The 21,925-nt window shown below is 37.2% G+C and overlaps 1 protein-coding gene across 9 annotated transcripts in view; it reads right to left on the bottom strand.

Moving 5' to 3' along the window:
- LOC107218323 (Down syndrome cell adhesion molecule-like protein Dscam2) overlaps nucleotides 1–21,925 on the bottom strand; it is a 123,056-nt gene that overhangs the window by 41,626 nt on the left and 59,505 nt on the right. For all 9 annotated transcript variants that reach the window (XR_006902613.1, XR_006902614.1, XR_006902615.1 and 6 more), the window contains exons 4-7: nucleotides 19,502–19,648; nucleotides 15,883–16,000; nucleotides 8,650–8,811; nucleotides 8,293–8,576 (exon numbers count right to left, since the gene is read on the bottom strand). Coding sequence is in view for 6 of the 9 variants with exons in the window: in XM_046730283.1 (XP_046586239.1) it covers nucleotides 8,293–8,576; nucleotides 8,650–8,811; nucleotides 15,883–16,000; nucleotides 19,502–19,648 (711 nt within the window). In the remaining 3 variants the exon portion in view is untranslated. The remainder of the gene's footprint in view (nucleotides 1–8,292; nucleotides 8,577–8,649; nucleotides 8,812–15,882; nucleotides 16,001–19,501; nucleotides 19,649–21,925) is intronic.

Here is a 21,925-nt window from a genome sequence, read left to right as displayed (position 1 = left end):
AATAAATAGGATTACAAGGCCATGGGAGCATTGGAAAAATTCCTTTTTAGATACTTTTGCCGTGATAGGGTGGCCAGAAATAAAGTATGCATACGAATTTCGTTATTTAAATGGTTCGCTTTTAGAGTACGCACTAAAAAAGAGAAATCTGCTTTTAGACACAGATTCTAAAATATCAGAAAACACTCAAATAAATTTAATTGTTTTGGGCTTACCAGCAAAAATTCAAGTACACATAAATAGAAAAGATTTAGATACAATTGATAAATTAATGTCGCTCATAAATCAGTCAGAAGGTCTTGTAGAGAAAAAAATCAAAACAAAAATCCCAGAGGAAAATAAATCAGAAAAAAAACCATGCTCCTACTGCAATAAAAAAGGATTTCCAAACAGGTATCACTCAGAAGATGTGTGCAGGTTAAAACTCTATGATAAAGAGAAAACAAGAAATGATAAAATACGTATAATAAATAACACGAACATTGAAGAGAGCGTAGCGTCTTCTGACGAATCAAAAAACGGATGGCGACCCCACTTATCAGATTAACAATAGGTATCGAGGATACTCCAGTCGTTGCGGTATATGACTCGGGAGCAAACGTATCGATAATAAATTATGATACAGTGGTAAAATTAAAATTAAACAAAAAAATAAGTGGGGTAAACAAACTCAATACATTTGCAGGCACTACGAATACGTTAGGCTCAATAAATCTAAGAACAAAAATTTTTAATATTTCAAAAACAATATGTTTTTATATTGTAAAAAGTGTCTCTTTTCAGGATGACATTTTGTTAGGTTTAGATGCAATCAAAGAATTTAAACTGTGTCAGAATGAAAATTTGAAAATTTTTCAAAATGATACAAAGAAATGTCAGTTACATGAGAATAGGAAAACAGAATCTATGTCAACAAACATAGCGGTAAACAGTGAGATCTATTTGGAACGCGTGTGGAATAAACACAAACAGCTGTTTACAGAGGACAAGTTCAAAGTAGGCAAAGTAACAGGCTACGAGGCGCCAGTAAAGCTTACCAAAAATAAATATATTGCGCGAAAACCGTACAAATGCTCTATAGCGGATAGCGAAGAAATAAATTCACAAATAAAATCATTACTGAAAGTAGGTTTAATTGAACGCTCGACTAGTCCGTTCGCTTCCCCGGTAACTCTTGTTTTGAAGAAAGAAGAAGGGAGAAAGTCACGGTTATGCGTAGACTATAGCGAACTAAATAAAATAATTATACCAGAATGCCACCCATTCCCAATCATTGACGATCTGCTAATGCAAGTCCGGGATTGCAAATTTTTTACAAAATTAGATATAAATTCGGCCTTCTGGTCAATCCCGATTAGAGAAAAAGATAGATATAAAACCGCGTTTATAACCCAAAACGGGCATTGGCAATGGAAATGTTTGCCTTTCGGCTTAAAATCGTCTCCGGCAATTTTTCAGAGAATTCTGAGTGACGTATTAGCGAAAAACAATCTCGAGAAATTCGCGATAAATTATATCGATGATATTTTGATATTTTCAAAAAATTCTTCAGATCATTCACGTCACATTAACGAAACTCTCATCGCCATAGAAAAAGCGGGTTTTAAGTTAAACAAAAAAAAATGCACATTTGCAAAAAAGTCAGTTATCTATTTGGGACATGAAATAAAAGAAAATAAGATAAAACCTCTAAATGATAACTTAATAGCAATAAAAAAATTTCCGAAACCGCAGAATCAAAAAAATGTGAGGCAACTCTTGGGAAAAATAAATTTCTACTTAAAATACATACCGAAAGCTTCGATAGAATTAGAACCACTACATAATTTACTTAGAAAAAATGTAAAATTCGAATGGACACAAAAATGTGAAGACAGTTTTAAAAAAATTAAAAACTATCTCAGCTCTGAGCCGATATTGGCAATTTTTGACCCGAAACTTCCTATATACATTTTTACAGATGCATCCAAAAAAGGAGTAGCAGCAATTTTAAAACAACCTCAAAAAGACAATTCTATAAAACCAGTCTTTTTTTTTTCAAAAAAACTAACAAAACCGCAAGAAAACAAACGCGCTATATTCTTGGAAGTCCTGGCGATAAAAGAGTGTATTTTATATTGGCAATATAAACTTATAGGAAATAAATTCACGATCTTCACAGACCACAAACCGCTTGAAAACTTTAATGTAAAAAAGAGTAAAGATCCTGAACTATTAGCATTATTAAACTACATCTCAAACTTTGATTTTGAAATCAAGTATAACCCAGGCAAAAATAATGCAGAAGCAGATAGCTTTTCTCGAAACCCAGTACTAGATGAAAACACAAGCAGTGAAACGGCTATAAAAATAGTAAATTTTTTATCGATGGAAGAACTGAGGAACGACCAAAAACAATTACATATAAAAAAAGAGGATAAAACAGTAAAAAAAAATAACATTTGTTATAAAATCTTAAATAACAAAGAAAAAATATGGGTGACGGAAAAGTTAGGTATTCAAATGATAAAAAATATACACAACGAAAGTCATATTGGAGTAAAGCAGTTAACTCTGACTTTAACCCCAAAATACTATTTTAAAAACATGCACAAACATATAAAACTTATTTGTCGAGCATGCGACACTTGCGTAAGAAATAAATCAAGGTTCGGAAATTTTATTCAACCCCTTTCACAATTAGGTCCAGCGTCGGAGCCGTTTCAAATAATATCCTTGGATACAATAGGAGGGTTCAGCGGAAACAAATCACCAAAAAAATACTTGCATTTAATCGTAGACCACTTCACGAAGTACGCCTTTGTATTGATCGCAAAAACACAGACAGCAAAAGATTTCATAAATCTAGTAAAAAAAGTTCAGAAAAAGGGAAAAATAAAAGTACTTCTAACTGATCAATACGCGGGAATAAACTCAAAAGAATTTAAAAATTATCTAAAAGCAGAAAACATAACAAACATTTTCACCGCGGTAGACTGCCCCTTTTCAAACGGGCAAAATGAACGGACAAATCAAACATTAGTTAATGCGATTAGGTGTAAAATATTTGAAAAAAAAGACCGGCCGTGGTCAGTCATAGCTGAACAGTGTGTAGAAAACTACAATAACACAATACACAGCACAACAAAGTTTACACCGAATTACCTTTTAAATGGAATTGATAAATCCTATCTCCCGTCGGAACTTAACGAAAACAACTTAGAAAATTTAGAGAAAAACAGAAAAATAGCATTTTTAAATGCAGAAAAAATACATAATCAAAATAAAGTTTACTATGATAAAAATAAACGAAAAATAACATACGAAGTCGGTGATCTTGTTTATATTCAGAACGGAAGTCGGTTAAATAGGAAAAAACTTGATCCGGTCAGAGTGGGCCCGTTTAGAATAAAGAAAAAAATCTCTGACTTACTGTATATTATTGACTCGGGATTTAAAACACCAGAGTCAAACGTTTATCATGCAAATAAAATGATCCCCTATTTCCAGACTCCTGACTCCTGAAACATAAGTCTGGGAGGGGGGGGGGAGGGGGGGATGTAAGTTTGAGACTAATCCAAACTACAGCGCGACTATCAGAGGTCGTCCGCTCGGCACACCTACCAAGCCAGAGACAGCGGTCGTCATGCTGATTAGTCGAAACTGCGTAATCCAAACAGAAACACGCAAAAGGCTCGTAGCGCTTGGCGCTAAGGTTTATAATCAAACAAAGTTAATAATTATAAGTACTAGTTGTTGATTCAGGTAATCCTGGGCATAATTCCATATTGTAATTATCTGAATCGTTTGAACATATGTAAATAGTGTAAATATATTTCAGTTATTACCAGCATCAACCGCAGTACTTTATTGAAAACAAGATAGCCCTTAACTACGAAAGATAAGGGATTGACCTATATATATATATATATATATACGGTTTATCTGACCCTCGACCACTTGAGATTGGTCCACGATTTTTTATATTCTTGTTCTAGGTTTAAAGAGCACTCATCCTTTTTGTAAACTTTTTTTGAGTAAATTTATTTTACTTATGATTTTTGAATGTTTAAGTCGCAGCTCCCAAAAGATTGACTATTATTTCTTATTTTTGTTAACTTTTTTTTTAATCATAAGCTCAAAAAAAAAAGTATAATCGAATGTTGAGCCAACCTAAGTCTAGGCAAGGTTCTGAGAATTTATTCAGACTTTCGAATTACGTCTAAAGACATCCTGCTTTTCAAAAATCATAAGTAAAACAGATATGCTGAAAAAAGATTGAAAACAAATTTCAGTGCTCGAACAACTATACAAAAAACCGTGAACCAAATTCAAAAGGTCGACTGGCGTTGAATGTCGCATATACAGGGTGTTTCCGAGTAAACCCCGCGATATGTGGAGTTGCCTCCCACTTAGGGGCACAAATATCGGTAAAACAGACTTACAGAGTTACCGACAGTCAGCGCGTTTGAAGTCCTCACGAGCGAACTGGTTACTGTTCGTATTTCCAAGTTATGCGGATTTGACCGAGCAGTTGTTTCGTTTTTTGTAACCTACGCTAAAGCGTTCAGTGATCGCGTTCCGTAGGTTACGTTAAAGTGATTATGACTCGGTAGGTCTGTTTTACCGATAATTTTTCCCCTGAGTGGTAAGCAGCCGAACATACCGTGGCGTTTACTCGGCTACACCCCGTATATACACACCTATTCCGAATACGAAAGCGACAGAAGAGGACAATGGAATCGTTGATACGTGAAGAGACGAGGAAATCCCGCAGTCGGCGTGCTAGCTTGGTGTACTTCGAAGATGGAGTCTACACCGTACCGACCTACTATTGGAGGACAGTAGAAAAAAGTGGGAGGAAAAAGAGAAAAGCGTACAAAGTGCGCCTGCACGACGATACGAGCCGACTCATTGTCAATTCTCCACATCGTCTGCGGAATCGCAATTCCGGAACGATTGATCCATGGACCGCAAGAATATAATCATCGCCGTATTATCGCCGAATCAAAGGCTATAACGAGTCGCATATTTTCATAGTCTGCCGACTCTGTTCTTGCCCAGGTACAGACGACCTCTCAACGAGCTCTCTTTCGTCACTCCAGACGTTCCAGGTCAGAGATGATTTCTTCGCGCTGCAGAGAAAAAAACGAGTGAAATTTTTCCTCCTTATATTATTTTCTCTTTTCTCTACCCTCCAGGTGTATCTACACTACGACTATTCGCACACGAGTTACTTCATCTTTTTACTGTTTCGTCTCCCGATTTTAATCCGGTTTGCGCCTCGTTATTTCGAGTTGCGAATTTCTTTTCTTCCAATATTGTTCTTCTTATTACTTCAGATAACTTGACATTAAGCACAGTCTCTGAACTTTTGTCTTCACGTTTTCGTAATTTCATAAGTATCTGGTTTGTAATGTTTTTTATTTTGAGGAACTGGTCAAATGACATGACATTTTATGTTTTATATTTTTCACAGATTCACCGATACAGGTCATTTCTTTTTTATCAACAGTAAATTTATTATTGCTGTTTTCCGATCAAAATCTATACGAGTAAGATCCTGAAAAATAAACCATTTACGGAAAGCAATGTGAAAAAATAGCGTCCCGATAAAATGGTAAAACATAGCTGTGCTCAAAAACTAAGCCGTCGTGGAATAAAATCTAACGAATCTGTTACATTAGTAACAATTTCGAAGTGATTTGAAATACAAAATCGAAACTCAGGCTCCTAGTTTATAATTTTTTAATTTCTTGTTTCCCAAATTTAAAATAAAATCCTCGTAGGTTACGAATACGTGAACTTGATAACTTCTCAAGATGCGACTGTATCGCATGATGAAATAGGTGAAATTAACTCGTTCGCAAGAATATTGCTGAATGCAGCCAAAGTACAGACAGAAGTATCTTTTACACGAGAAATACCAAGCTTTTCGCCAAGTCACCTGAACTTTGTTCAACTTCCGGATGTTCGTCACACGCACGCGATACGAATACGTGTAACTGTCAGAGATTTTTCATATTCTCTCACACATCGTCCGTGATGCTAGCATAATAGATGTAGAAGGAAAGAGCGTAGTATACATATATACATAAAGGCGAGGAATGCAAAGTAGATATTAAATTCTTTCTCGAGTCAACCCGGAGGCTCCGTCTTCCGTCCCTTTCGCGGTGTTCAAACCCCCGTCCTCCCTTACACCTGCATCCCCCGGAGCACATCAGTAGCGTCCATTCCGCTTCTCTCGGGTGAAATTCTCTTTGACATGAATTCCGTGCATTACTGACGCTGACGAGCGCGCGACGCTAACTTCATTGTTGTTCAAAGGCCCTTGCCGCGGATACAGGATGGGGAGATAGGGAGATACCGAATCCTTCGTCTGGCAATGCGCGCGCGGCGATGAGCCATAGATCATAATTTCACAGACCTCGGACATTAATGACGACTGTGCGAGAATTCTCGGCCCTTCGAAGCTCCGAATCACCGTTTTTGCAGGAAAATCGTTCGCAGACGCTGAACAAAATTGGCGTGAATTTTAGGCTAAGCTTTTTTGAGTCGTCTTTTAAGGGTGAGAAAATTGAATGGTCACACTATGGAATTTTCCTGTCCTACAAAACTTAAGAATGATAAAAGTAGCGGTATATTAAAGAATTGTCAAGATACAGAGAAGTAAATTGTATCGAAAACCAATGTATAGAATCGTCAGACACGTTTTGGTTTTCTAAAAATTTTACGTTTCTATATCTTGACTCTTAAAGTTCAATAAAATATACTCTCCCGACATTGATGAGTCGATTTTTTGACTCTTCTACTTTCCCATCTATTTAAATTTTAATCACCACGCCATTTTGAATTTTGTAATTACTTCATGATTCAGGAAAGTCAAGAATCAGTCAACATAGAATCGTATTAAAAACATATGGAATATTTATAAATTTTGAAAAAAAAAAACTATTCGTCGTTTACACTGACAATGAGAGAAACTTTTAATTCCAGTTACCGCTAAGTACTTAACCATTGTCATTTTCTAACACAATCGAAAAATACAGTTCCAAACAGTTTTTTTAACGATACCTGTTTCACTGAATTTTTCTAGTTACTGTAACAAATGAAATTTTTCTCAGTGTAAATCTATATTTCATACCATATATCATAAACGATAGGAAAGGAGTATGTATAGATTCCTGATTTCAAAACGATTTGCAACCGATTCCTCGGGCGATTTCAGAGATAATAATCCCTCGGTTTTTGTTGAAACGCGAGAGCTCTTTTTTATTCTTGCCAGTTTGTCATGGTTGTTAAAAGTTGGTTCCACCGTCGTTCTCTGTGACGGTGCTGCAAAGACATCCTCAGGCGTGGAGATTACGCGGAGTTTTAATGACCCGGTGGGTACGGCTCCGCCGTTATACCCTCCTCCAAGTTGTGAAATTTTTATTCGGAAGTTCACGTTGTAAAAAAGATGGCCTAGCGAGAATGGCCGTGCAACCGTAGCTCCTGCAGAAGCGAAACGAACTCGACGTCGTAACGAGAATTATGGCTAATAATCTTCTTTTTTTTTCTCAGAAAGTAATACATTCTGGACCGTTGATTTTTTCAACCTTTATGTACGGTTTTCAAAATGTTGAACTCGTAAGCCAACATCGAGATATCCGATTCCGCAATTATTACACATGCTTTCGAATTTTGCTGAGAAAATATTAACGCGTAAATTTATTGAATGAGTTTGCCTAACGAATCGGATCGCAATAAAAATTTTAGGGACGACAAAAAGAATTTAGTCATTTTGAACACACAGTCGTGTCTGTAATTATTGATATCGGAACTGATGTCACTCGAATATTCTTAGATTCATTTCAATTACATAATCTAAATGTTGTCCCATTCATGTTCAATATCGTTACTGAAAAATAATATTGCTTCAGTTTGATTTGAAGGTTTTTTAATCTTTTCCTAAGTTTCGATTCAGACTGTCGAACTAAGATTCGTCACTAAGTATAAATCCAAGTAGAAATCCAACCAGAAATCCACGAAAAAGACGATTCTCTATCATTTCAGAAACGGTGCGGGCTTGACGAGAGATCGAATAAATTAATTATTCACTACACAGCGATGAGGATTTTTCTGTATCATATTTCTCTTCCACAGTTTTGAATCGCCGAGCGAAATATCTCACCGTTTCACAGAAAACTGGGATCTGGCCTACAGCATAATTCGTTAAAAAAAAAAAAAAAACAATTCCAATCAATCAAAATGCTCTGAAATCCTCTTCAAAAGACCTAAGAACCTGAAATTCTACCATCCCAAAACACTCACCGCCCAATTGAAGCTCCGCAGTGGCCTGAGCGGTGTCGCCTTCCGACCTCCTGACGACACATTGGTACATCCCTCTGTCTTCCCGACCGATACCGTTGAGCTGAAGCACTTCGGACAGTCTGCCAGTGCCTGGAAGTTGTCTGCCGTCTTTGTACCACGTAACAAAGTGCTGACCACCCAGGGAATGAGTGCCAACGACGCACCGAAACTCGGCGTTTCCACCTAGGTGAACGCTCAGCAGCGGAGGAGTGACTTCGACGTGTAGCGGAGCCGTCACAGTCAGTCTGTCGATTCCAGACAAATTCCAAATACTTTCCACCACGTTTTTTACCCTCAATTTAAGAGACCCCCGGTTACCTAAGTTCCGCGCTCGCCTCGCCTCCGGGATTCGCTGCCGAACATCTGTACACTCCGCTGTCTTCTGCAGTTACAGCTTCGATCGCCAAAACCGGACCCAAAATCCGAGTCCGAGGACCGGGAAGCACGAGCATCGGCTCTCCTCCGGTTTGGGAAAACCATCTGCGGGAGAAATATGTCGATTTAAAGAAAAAATTCATTAGACTCTCGTCGTAGAAATCCAAAGCGAAATTTATAAAAAAAAAAACTTTGTCAATGGAGAATCTAAGGCTGAAATTTTTTCGCCTTTCAGGATTGCGGATTTTTCATCGTATCGAAATATTTCTATGTACTTATGTACATATACTGAGAATTTCGGGTCATCGTTCCACAATTAAAAACCAAGAATTTGACATTTGTGCGCTTGCGTCTCACGCTCGGAATTTAGGACACATTTTTAATTTTGAATTCTTCGCAAGGTTCTAACGCACTATAAAAGAAATGCTGTACATAAGTAAAAATCACAACATCACTGTTAACAAACGAACCGATATCCGATACAATGACATTATTTGCAATTCATAATTTCGCCCCCTTCGAATATGACAGCCATGTGTATGTTGAAAGATTCAAATTTGCCTAATATATGTGACATCCATTGACTTATCGTTAATCACCGTGGAGCCTAAATCCTCACTTCCTCCTGAAGTGGGGAATTAACGACATCGTGATGGTAGGATAGTCATAAATTGTAAACAATCTAATTACATCGTAGTCGTTAATATACTTGATTTATAATTTATCAAATCTTCCTGTATCCTGCCAACTCAACATGTACATCTAGTTTGTAATTTAGATGTAAAAGTCGTATAACGCACACGCAACTTGACCTCATTTACCAAGATTCAAACAAATGCCAACAAACGCGCGTGTGTTTCGCACCATATTGTAATAATCACATAAATTAACCATAAGACAGCACAAATAGAAAAGGAAATCTCCCGTCAAACATTTTTTTTGTTTTCAATGTTAACAGGACCCTTACTAATATAAAATTTGCGTATTGATATTGTTGAAAATAATTCACACTCCCAAATTACGTACACGGTTTTCTGTCAGAATTTCTCTGCGAACAGGACTTGTCCGCGTTTGAAAAATCTTGCACAATAAGTTGTGCGAAAGAAGTCTGAAAGGTATGACAGGGCAGAGTGTCTGTATGTACGACTATCTATGCATACACACACACACACACACACATCTCGGAGATTAAAAAGACTCGTGAGAAGTCGCTTGGTTATACATATATACTACACTTTTGCAGAGTTTATACGCGCGCTATATTTTCAATGTATACACACACCCAGCTGTAATACATGACTATGTAAAGTGTGTTACGTATAGATCAGGGATTCGGAAAGTTCGCTGTGAATATAGCAAAACTTGGTGCCGATTGAGCAAGAGCCACGAAGCTACTTCCGAACAAAACTATACAAACCGCGACGACTAAATCAGAATTTATCCGTCGCGTTGGGAACATTTTGCTCAACTTTTTCTCTCCTCGTGAACTTTCGAGTAAAAACTTTGAATGTAATCTCTACGTGGCTTTTTACAATTAGAAGTATACGATATTGCGACAAGTTGCTCTGTAAGTAGAGTTGAGTGGTACGTCGTTTTTGCTTAAAGGAACTATTTTTACAACCGTGATGTCCGTTTTTGTTCTCTCAACTCATGTCTTAGAATTTTATTAAAATAATTCGAAAAGCGTCGTACCGATAAAAGTGACAATCTAACCGGGTCTAAGTTTGGAAAAGCCGCGTCGATTTAGACCAAAAATCATCTGAATCCGGTAACTCATTCTCGAGATATCGTCGGACAAAAATGACCTAAGCCCAATTCTACATTTTCAGGGTGATTACAATAACTTTGATTTCTTTCTCTAAAAACAAAGAAGGAGGAAGTCAATTGATATTATAAAAAAATCATTCAATTTTCATCACATCTCAGCCGAAAATTTTTCGAATTTGAATAATATAATTAAAAACAATACTCATTGTCAGTTTCTGATAAGTGGAATAACGAAGCTTTAATGAAATCATGTGGGGAGTAGAAATGTATAAATATTAAATTTATTACATTCAAATTTATTTGATACTTCGATTCTTTACATTTCAACAGTTTTAAATTCCGCTCAGCACATTTTCACGTTTATCGAAAGTACGATATTTTGATCCTCGTGTTTTTTGATACTTCCGAACTATTTTCACACCCACCCCGGCAATAAAATCGGAAGTATATTGATCGTTATTGCAATATGGCGTGCGTCTTTGTTGGAACGGCTAATTTCGGAAATTCGTGGTGAAATCTATCACCGCGATGAAACCGTAAAGGAATTTCTTCGCCGCCCTCCGCCGAGGTAAAACAATATTCTCGAATTACGAGCTTCGGTCAATCACCTCCGATCAATTGGGCTTGATTAAAGGGGAACGCCTCGTGCTGCGGTGCAGGAAATTAATTTTCCGATGAGATATACCCGATTTCAGTAATCAGGGCGCAGCTTTCCGCGGCACGTATATAACACACACATATGCATATTTTTCATTCCGTACGTGCGTCAGGCGTGAGAACTAAGCGCGCGAATTTTTTATTACGATTTACGACGACAGAAAGTAGGCATTTTTATTATCGCGCTAGTCTTTTTCCCTCGTTATTTTTTATTTTTACATTTGTTTTTATTTATTTATTTTTTCTTTTTTTTTTTCTTTTGCCCTGTACAGCAAACACGAGGGGTAAAAATGAAAGTTCTGTAATGGACCCAAAATAAGTAAAGTTGTGTGTAACGGTAATAATGGGTAGGTAATGTTGATTCAAAAAATCGCAACTTCGTTTCCGCTTCGTTCGTAACTTACAATTTGGAGTTTTTAGTACAAGTACGAATAACGATAAAAAAAATGAATCACGTCGTGAGTATGATTACGAGTTCTCATTTTGTCGATCAAAATTCTGGCCAAGTTCCAGAAGAGTCAGGGATAATAGTAATAATAATAATAATAATAATAATAACAACAACAACAGTATAAGTACCGATAACATTTAAAAAATTAAATGTATTTGAGAAAAATCGTTTTCCCTTTTTTTTATGTTATTAAAGTCAATCAATTTATTGATTCTTTTCATCTTAATCCGAGTGAAGGGCGAGATGAGAAGGAGAAGAGATGAAAGATGTGAAGGAAAAAATGTCGGCACAATTGATTGAAAAGGCGACTATGGCAACAGGGTGAGACGGCGATAAACGGTTAAAGTTAGCCTGCGATGTTTCGTGACAAAATTTCGAGGGGGTTTACATAAAGAATCCTTCGATACAGAGAGGCTTATTATACAGGGGTGAAAGGTTAACGGGGAAAGTGTTTTGACAAGCGAGTGAACAGTCAATGGACTGTGCAAAGCAGGGTGAAAAGTTTGTGAAAACGTTAATCATATTCCAATAACATGAGCAATAATTGCCTGAAATCACATCGATCTATAGATTACGCACATTTGAGATTGCATAACGGAAAAGGATAGAGAAAGCAGAAATGTAAGCACTGGATGAATTGTTTGTTTTCTATTGAACGAAGAATGTTTAAACGTGATCCCGCTGAATAAATCCTCCGGAGCAAACACATCAAATTATTATATTCGTAAGTCAAGAAGATTTGGTTGAAAATAAAAAATAGTGATCACTGGGATTTGCCTCAGAGTTGTTGAACATATAGTAGATTCGTTTGGTTTCATTCTGCAGTAGTTCATTTTATATATTCAGAAGGCTATTTTCTACAAATTGACAGAAGTACTTTCTTTTTTTTTTTATCATGTCAGCAGAGTTGGAGATTTAATTTTACAACATTGAACCAACATTGACTATTTTCAACGAATGGCAAAACTGAATTCACTATTGAAGAATCCGAGAATTCATTTTACAGAAGTTACAGACGATAGACTTTAGAATAGAACGAGCCATCGAGAGTGAAATCGATCAAATTTATTATGCTCAATCATTTTGAAGAGATTTGAAACGAAGTATTAATATCTAAACCCAAGTTTATAATTCCATCATTTCATATTAATATAATTTCAAAAAGTATCTCGTAAAAAAATTTATAAAACCCCGTCGGAGACGGGGTTGAAATTCTGAATTAGAAAAGTTCCGAAACCGCCTGATTTCGAATTTTTTGATGGTGAAACTTAATGTAAAGAATTTAAACTTTGACGAGTCATCAAAGTTTCGAATGGTTGGAAACCCGAAGCTCAAAGTTTCGAAAGTACGAAAATGAGAAAATTTGAAAATCTGAAACACCAAAATTCAGAATGATCGATGATTTTCAGTTCCGTTAATTTTTGGCTAGGTGAAATTTGACTACTTTGATGTTTCTTTGTTTTGAATTTTCGATATTTTTACGTTCAGAATCCTGATCATTCCGATTTTCCGTTTTTCTGATTTTTCACACCCACTCGTCGAGTGAACAATATTTTAATTATCGGAATGTCATTCTATCGAAACTTGAATTTTGGGAATCTTTCATTCCGGAACTTTGATCCGCTAGATTCTAACTACTCGAACCTTGTTGTTTCGTAAAAGTTCGATTTCTTCACTTCAAGTATCGCCACCAAATAATTAGAAAATAGATTCGCTTTCGTAACTTCAACCTACAGCTTAAATTTATACACACAAGCATATCTCGGACACCTCAGAAATTAATAATGTATTATTGTCAATAAATCTGTAGCAAATCTTTCAAAGCTGCTGTATATATATTTTCTTTGAGAAGAGCCGAGATCCGTTGTTTAGTTTTACATGCAGTCGGTCGCTCTGCAAAGATCAGTCGTGTCGCCATACAGGCGAGGATAATTAATTACCGTCACTCGCGTTTACCGGCAAGACGAAGCGACGAAGAAGAGTTTCTGGGTTCGGGTTCATCCGGGAACAATACCGTCGTCCCGAGGGAAACGAGTCCGGCTTGCCTGGCGCAAACAACTCCTACACTCCTTCGGTTACCCGACTCGCGTCTTGTTCCCTACTCTCAGAATCTGCCTTATTGAGTCTGTCTGAGACGTCAGTTCGTCTCCGCGAACGCAGCTATCTCCGACCTCCGACTTAGGCTCTGTTTGCTCGGCTCTTTAACCGAAAATCGAAAAGCGGCGTCAGTTAATTTCAGAAGAAATTGGAAAAACCGAGGAGTGATCAGGTCGTTGTTATTTTCCGGTAAGCAGTTTCGAGAAGATTATTATTCTTTCGCTAACGTATGAAGGTAACGATGTTCTCGATTCGCGGATCTATGGATAAACCAGAAGGGTTAGTCACTGATCAATTTTGGTGTACACCTGATTCCAAGACACCAAGATTTCAAATGATTCCAAGAGATTTCAGGAGATTTTTAATGGTATCAAGGGAAGTCAAATGATTTGAAGACGTTTGAAATGATTCGAAATCTTTTGAAACCCTTTGATGGAATTGTGAAGGAATGAATTCAAGGACTTCAAACTATTGCAAATTATTGAAATATTTCACAGGGTTTCAAATGATTTCATGAAGTTTCAAAGATTTCGGAAGATTCACCCAGGGGTTTACACTAGTACTTACTCGTGGATCAGAGCTATCCGGATATTTGGATATACGAATTACTCGGTTCCGTCAGTTATGGAACTTCAAATCTGGATGGTACGAGTACCCGAATGGTTCGAGTATCCGGGTAATTCGGATATTCGGAAAGAGTGAGTATCCGTATAGTTCAAGTATCCAAATACTTATTATGTCCAGAAAAATTTGTACAAAATTTGCAAATAAATTACGTTTACACGCAAATTTAAAAAGTTTGAAAAACCGTTGTGTATTTTTGCAACAAAGTTTTATAAGATCGCGAGTTAGCTGTCGAATTCACACGGAACGTATGGCAATTCCACTTTGCTGTACAGAAACTGTATTTTTGCTCCATTTCTGCGTAAAAAATCCATAGTGAATTCGCAGACATTTTCAAAAGTAGACGTGTAATAGTAGTTATAACCAACACGTAGCTGTAATACTTGTGGTACAACTATCCTAACACGAACCCCGCGTGGGAAACCGAACTATTCGTATTATTCGTATAGTTCAAGTATTCAAATAAATCAAGCGCTCTAACTATTCGAATAGTTCGGATAGTACGCATAGACGGGTACTCGAGCACTCGAACTATCCGGATAGTTCCGATATCCGAATTTGAAGCGTTAGATCCGGTGGATCCGAGTTGTTCGGATAATCCGGATATTCGAGAGAGTGGTAGCTCTAGTGTACACCAGATTTCTCAAGTGACGCCTTGGATAATCTGGAGAAAGATTCGAGTTGCATGGAGACTGATCGTTCGTTCGTAATACGAATTTTTTTCTTCCTTTCTTCTTATTCCTCTTGCTTTTCTAACATCTAACATTGGATTTTTCGGACAGTTATCAGTGCGTTTGAAACGTCGAGCTTTTATTCCCCCCGTTCGTCAAACTTGACTATGATTTCATTTACGTACCGAAACATCCAATTCTGATAAATTGCGTGGTTTCATTTTGATAAACGTTGTGCGACACGGATCAAAATTTACTGATAGCAAATTTAGATACGAACTCAATTGTGAGGATTGAAAAAATATCGATGAAGAATCATATGTTTGAATTATTTTAGACGGAAAAATACAATTTTATATTAAGAAAACTGTGAATCATCGCATGGCTTTCACGGTTCATAAAAACCGACCAGTGTTTGCAAAAATTTAAAAATAGTCAAAGATTCTACTTTGTTAGCTGAGTTTCTTCGTCTACTGTGTTGATTTTCATTCTATCTGATGCATTTACTTTTACCTGCCGTTGGTTCAATATATCAAATTTTACCGCTAAGTACCCAAAAAATATCTGAATCGATATCTTTTCTCATTTTTATAATTTTCCCGATAACCGAAAGAAAAGGAAAAAATGGTCGAGTTATCGTTGGAAAGTTATATCTACAGTCAGACTTTAATTACACTCTAAACCGATTCTGAATCGTTTTCTTCCTTCGTTTCTCTTGAATTTCGTTCCCAATCTTCGTTTTATATCGAATAACCCTGCGGTAGATGGGAAATTGCCGTTGAGATTGAACCATTATACGTACAATATATACATATATTAAATACACATATAAACTCGGCGAAAAAATACGTGCCTAATACAAACTTGAAAATTACATTTATACGACGAGTAGTGAAAATCGACTCTCACCTGTATTCAGGGGATGGGCAGGCCTGCGCCACGCAAACTAAAGAGGCAGACTCGTCCTGCGCCACGTGGACGATCCCCGAATGTTCCAAAATCACCGGGGGCACCACACCTCTGTGATCTGAAAGCATAAAATTTGATTACGTGTTACGTGTTATTATTTCATCATTTAAATACTCCCCTTTTTTCGCTCGCAAATATAATCATTTCATTGGAATACATTCTTCTACCGATGAAATAAAAATAAAAAACGATTCTGGCCATCATTGATTTCATTGTTATTCATTATACAGATGCAAATTGTGGACAGAAAAGCTTCAGTGCAATAACAATGAGAATTCTGAAAACAAATTTTCATATCGATATTTTACCGACACTTACCCAAGACACGAACCCTTTTCTAGAATGTTCGAGTATAGGGGATATCCCTGCTCTGATTGACTTTATCGATCGATCATCAGATCATTCAGTTGTCCGAAGTTGTCGACCGTCCCATAACTTCGTTGCTCTATATTACCAATAATTTGCTCTTTCCGGACCATTGATGGGGTAAAAACGAGATGAAATGACGATGAGGGACGGTAAATTGTTGGTAAAGTATAGAAACGAAAATATCAGTCGGTCGATAGAGTCGACAACCAAATGATCCGACGTTCGATAAAGTCGATCAAAGTAGGGATATTCCCCACTCTCAAGCATTCTAGAAAAGGATTTGTGTCTTGACAAACTGTCGGTAAAATGTCGGTACAGGAATCTGGGTCCAGAACCCTGATTGTTGTTTCACTAGCTTGACTGATTATAATTTTCCGATCCGAAACTGCAAGTATTTGGAGTAAGTATGTTAAAATCATACCCTTGGTAATTTTATAAAGCTAAGACGTCGTCCCTCGAGGCGAGAGAAAAAAAAAACACACCCCAATGTAACAGCTCTGAACGCGACAAATAGTACGAGCAAACAAATCACAGGTCGCGGGAAGTTGCCGAGGGGTTGCGGAGGGTTTCAGGGACGGGTAGAATCCGTGTTCCTCAATATTAGATCTAGTGAGAATTCTAGGTTTTCCGGACCTCAGCGTCGCGCGGTTGACTTTCCGAAGGCTAGGAGGCAATTGAATAGTTTAGCAAGTGAATAATTTATATTCAAGGTGGCTGTAGGTTGCACGAGTCGCCTCCCGATGAAGTCAACCTAGTCGAGTTCCTCATCCCTCACTACTCCAGGGAAACTCCAGCCAAGACGGAAAAACCAGGCCAAGACTTTGCCAAACTTTTACCAACTTTCAAGTGAGTTTAAATGTAGTCACTGGTAGATAAATTTGAAGTTGTCGTATTTTTAGATACGCTCTACCGTCAAAAACTATACTTTCGATATGATGCTAACCACGTTTTTAAAACCGGTTCTGCTATTCTCACTTTGAACCTGCAGCTTCGTGACAAATCCAATACGAGCGATTTTTTTAGGAATTCGCAAGATTTGAACAGATTTTTATAAATTGAAGACTGTGGTTCATGTTCTTCTATTAATTTATCGAAATTACACAAAATACGGGCCATCTTTGATTCGAACGAAATAGTTTTGGCCTAAATTTGTTTTTTTGTCTCCGCCTTTTTTTAGTCCGATTCTTATCCTGCATAAGTGAGGCGCGCCACCCACCCCAAGTGATAAATTGTACCGTCTTAATTATGTCACGCCTCGTTAATCTTGGTGGAAACAAAGTGAAATATTCTGGCATAGAAATTATCAGCCAGGCAAGACTTACAGAGTAACAAGCTGCTGTACGCCCATAAGTACAAAGGTGCTTTAGATTGGAAAGCAATTTTTATTTACTCTTCATGTATAAAGTCTGAGCGTTAATTATTACCAAACTCTTCTTTCATTGAACTAAAATTTTCAAAATACAATTTTGTCGTAAAGTTTCACTGCTGAACTTGTTTCATTCTATCATATTTAATAACGTATCTGCTTTCGTAAGACTCAAAAGCTCGACTTCAGTCCTCAATTTGAACTGAAGTGTACAAAAAGTCCTGATTTTACTAGTATCTAATTTCTGGTTATCCTAACGTCAACAAAGTTATCAACACTTCTGAAGGTAATTGACTCGTTCCACACGATTATGTCCATACGAGATAGTGATTCACGATTATTTTGGAAAATATCTTGCATGAATGTATTTTTTAAACATCTTATTTGAATGGAAAAAAATTAAAATGATAAAATCGAATTCTTATATGCGGTGAATTGTTTTACGTAATACAATAATACGATTACGATTTCGATTTCTTTGAGAATTTATATCACATTTATTATTTGTTATTATCGTCGTATAGTCTCGTTTCCTTGAGGAAACAACGAAGTATATCGAATTATTCGAGTATTCGAGAAAATATCATTGCATTCGTTATCTTCTTCTGCCTTCTCTATTTCTCTCTTGCTCTTCCTATTTTCCCGGTATCATGCGAGTTGAAAGTTCGAAGTATATAACGGAATCCGTTGAATAAACAAACTCTCTGAGGGCGAGTGGTGCTCGGGAAAAATCGTTGGAAAAACATGAGGTCGTTATGTACTGCAGAGGTTCAAACTTTTCTATCGCGTAGGTATACGTATAGTAGGAGAGAGAGGGCAGTACCGTGAATAGGCAGAATGAAAAAAGGAAAAAGCAATGCAACGACATGGCAGGAGGTAAAACAACGCGAGAACAATATCCGGTGTTGAAAATAATTAGATCGGACGAAAATATTATCAGAATTTCAAATTAATGAATTCCTCCCTCTGCTTATTGTATATATTATGTTTCGCGCTCTCGCCAACATCGTTATACATCTTATACCCTGCATATGGATCATGACGTTGTCACCGAGACGTGCTTTGAACTTTACTTTGAGAACAAGTTACTTGTTTTTTTTTTTCTTTTTTTCTCCCCCTCGTTTCATCCCTTCGATTCCCACCCTTGCTCTGTATTCGTAAGAATGTCATGTATTATGCATCCCTAAATTTAACCCTTCTGTAGAATCACGTTCTCACCAGACTGGGGTGGTTTACACCCCAGCGAAAAAAATTGTTATGAAAAAATAAACTGTTGAACATTTTGACTCGAAATTTTTCTAGGACATATTGGAAGCTTACTTTAATGGACGATGTAGTTAATATGGTGAAAAATTAAATTTAAATGTACTAAAAAAATGCAGTGGAAATTTAAAAAAAAATGGCAATTTTTTTCATCTATATTACTGTTGTTTTATCTTTTTTTATTCTTGTTAATTTCAGTTAATTTGGGAAAAAGAAGCCCTGGGGTGGTCTACACCCCTAGGTGACAAGTAAGGGTTCAAACTTGAAACTCCGAACACGCTAGTCGTCAAGGATCGAAAGTAACGCGGTAATGAAATTCAAAAATCCTGGGGATATCAGTCACCTTTGATTCAATCAAGATTAAGGATTGGCTATACATTCAAAGTATATAATGATCGCGTAACTGAATCTGTATTCCAAGTTTTACAAATCGAACCAACACTGGCTATCACGGCCATAATCGACTTATCAAATGTGGGAAAAGGTTGTCTCAAAAATAGGGGAAAGAAACGGAAAAAAAAAGAGAAAAAAAAAGCTGAGGGTCAGAATCAGTCGACTTACCCGCCATTCGTACGTTGGCCACGGAGCTGACGACGACTTGTCGAGTGAGTCGATGCATCGTCCGGCATCTGTAGCGAAGAAATTGATCGCTGAATTCGAGGCCGTGAACCAAGAGTTCACCGGTCGGCAGTAAGTGGAATTTCCCATCTACGCGAGGCAGAAAAAATTTCACATTATTATACAAGCACAGGAATCTAGCGCTTAAGAATAACTTTGAGCCGACTTCATCGACGCTGCAACAGCGCGTACAGCAAACTTTCCGGTATCTCGTTGCTGCACGTTCGAAAGAAGATGATAAATAGAGGAAATAAAGTTTAACCGAGTTCGCTTCCGGAATCAAAGACGCTCAGGGTGTACAACATGAGCAAAAAACTGACTACACGGAACAAGAAAAAAAAAAGAAGAATTATGAAACGAGGGTTGAAAAGTTGGGACTCAAAATTAATTGAATCGAATTAGATAATTGAGATGATGTCAAAGTTTTACGAAGTACAAATCGTTTGAAAGTCACGAATTTCAGCGAAAACAGCATGGATTACTGATCAATCTTTTTTTTTCAGTTTGTTTTGTAGAAAATTTTTATAATTGACTGATATACGATGTTGGGAAATCGATTTTTCCAGAGTTGTAACTCGATATACAACTAGGTATAATTATTTCGGCTCAACTTTCTAAGTTACTTTATTTTGTCTTTCATGATAAGGAAAGATCCTTTCATTCCAACTTCAGTTTCGCTTTTCAAAACTCGATTTTATCATGTTTCTGTTTCAATGATTTTGCTACTAAAAGACCTCGTATTTCCTAACTTCAAGAGCTACGATTTTTACCGGATTTGGATCACGACGCAGGTTATAAATTCATGCAAAAAACGAACTGCCAGGGTAAATTTTGTATACCAATTTTTTTCGTTTCGGTTTTGTTTGCATCTTTTCTCCAAAGGGACAAAATTGGATCAAGGTAAAAACTGTAACCTTTGTTAGGTTAGGTTAGATGAGGTAAATTTTTCGGACGACCAGTTTTCACGATCAATGGCTAACGGATTTTTTTCGCTTCTGTTTTGTTTGCATCTTTTCTCCGAAGGGTCAAAATTGGATAGAGGTAAAGAGGTAAAAGCTTTGTTAGACAACGTCCGTTAATCCGGAGGCAGGCTGTGGGTGTCCAGAAAGGAAGAGGCGAGGGGAGATTTTAAACCAAACTGGGTTAACGATCAGTCGAGTTCTGCGTACATATATATGTAAAAAGCACGTCAACGGATGTCCGAAAAGCCCGGTGCCCGGTGTCGAGGGGCGTCAAGTTTTTTTTTTTTTTTTTTCTCCCGGTTAATATACGTGCCCCGAGAGCTTGCAAGCAACAGCACAATCCGACCCGAATACGGAAGCCCGGTTAACAAGTATGACAATAGCTGGGAGAATTCTTGAATTCCGGCTCTGAATATTTAGCAGATAAGTCGAGGACGACTTTCCGTCTTTCTTTTCATTTTCTTTATTTTCTTCTTTCCTTTCCTCCTTTATTCTCACTTTGGGGGAATATACTCACGTGCATTATACCTATAGCCTGCAGGAAAGGAGGAACAGGCAGGATATCCGGCAGGGATAAAAAGAAAGCGAGGAAAACGGCGCGGGCCCCGCAAGGATCTCTCCGATTCTTCAACGTAGCGAGTTTTCGACCTACACCCTCCGCAAGGTCCTTCTAGGTTCTATCCTTCCCCCCCTCCACCCCCCCTTTGCCAGTATCGTCGTGTAATTACGTTTCGGCTGTTAATACGATCTCGTGTTCAATTCACTCGTGTTCTCAGGCAGCGAGGTGATTATAATTATTACTTTTCACTAGCCTCATGGTGCTGAGAATAACCTTTTTTTTTATACAAAAAATCTATCAACTAAACATAGATCAAACTTCAGTCTAGTTGAAAAATTAACTACAGTACAAGTTTAGTTGAAAGTGAAATATCAACGATTATATTTGATTAGGTAAAATAATCTCTCCGCTACGGTAAAGTAAGAAATAAAATCCTGTAAATATTGATTTTCACATTACCCTACTTTATCCACTGAGAGAAGAAACGGCTTTTATTTTATTTAGTCCCGTGTTCGTCTTTGTTGAAAATATTGAATCGGAAAGCTGCAGGATTCGTAGCGAGAACTCGTATTATATAAATATATAGGCAACGAGCCGCATTGAGAAAAGGAATAGCGGAGATTTGCTTTAACGATTCTAACGTCAATATTTTCCTTGGAAAAATATCTCTCACGTTTTCAAATCCCTCTCGTTATACGCGGCTATTCATAAAAATTCATATAATATATCAGGAGTGTTCCGGAAGTTTGTTTCAATGCAGCGCGTAGTTGGAAATTTTTTTTTCTGCCTCTTCTTTTTTTTTTTTAACCCCTGCCATTTCCATTTTCCTACAACTTTTCAACGCTT

This window comes from Neodiprion lecontei, chromosome 2, assembly GCF_021901455.1.
Source record: "Neodiprion lecontei isolate iyNeoLeco1 chromosome 2, iyNeoLeco1.1, whole genome shotgun sequence".
Classification (NCBI taxonomy): Eukaryota; Metazoa; Arthropoda; class Insecta; order Hymenoptera; family Diprionidae; genus Neodiprion; species Neodiprion lecontei.
Note: the sequence above shows the minus strand (reverse complement) of the source record. Positions and strands in the feature narration are given on the sequence as shown.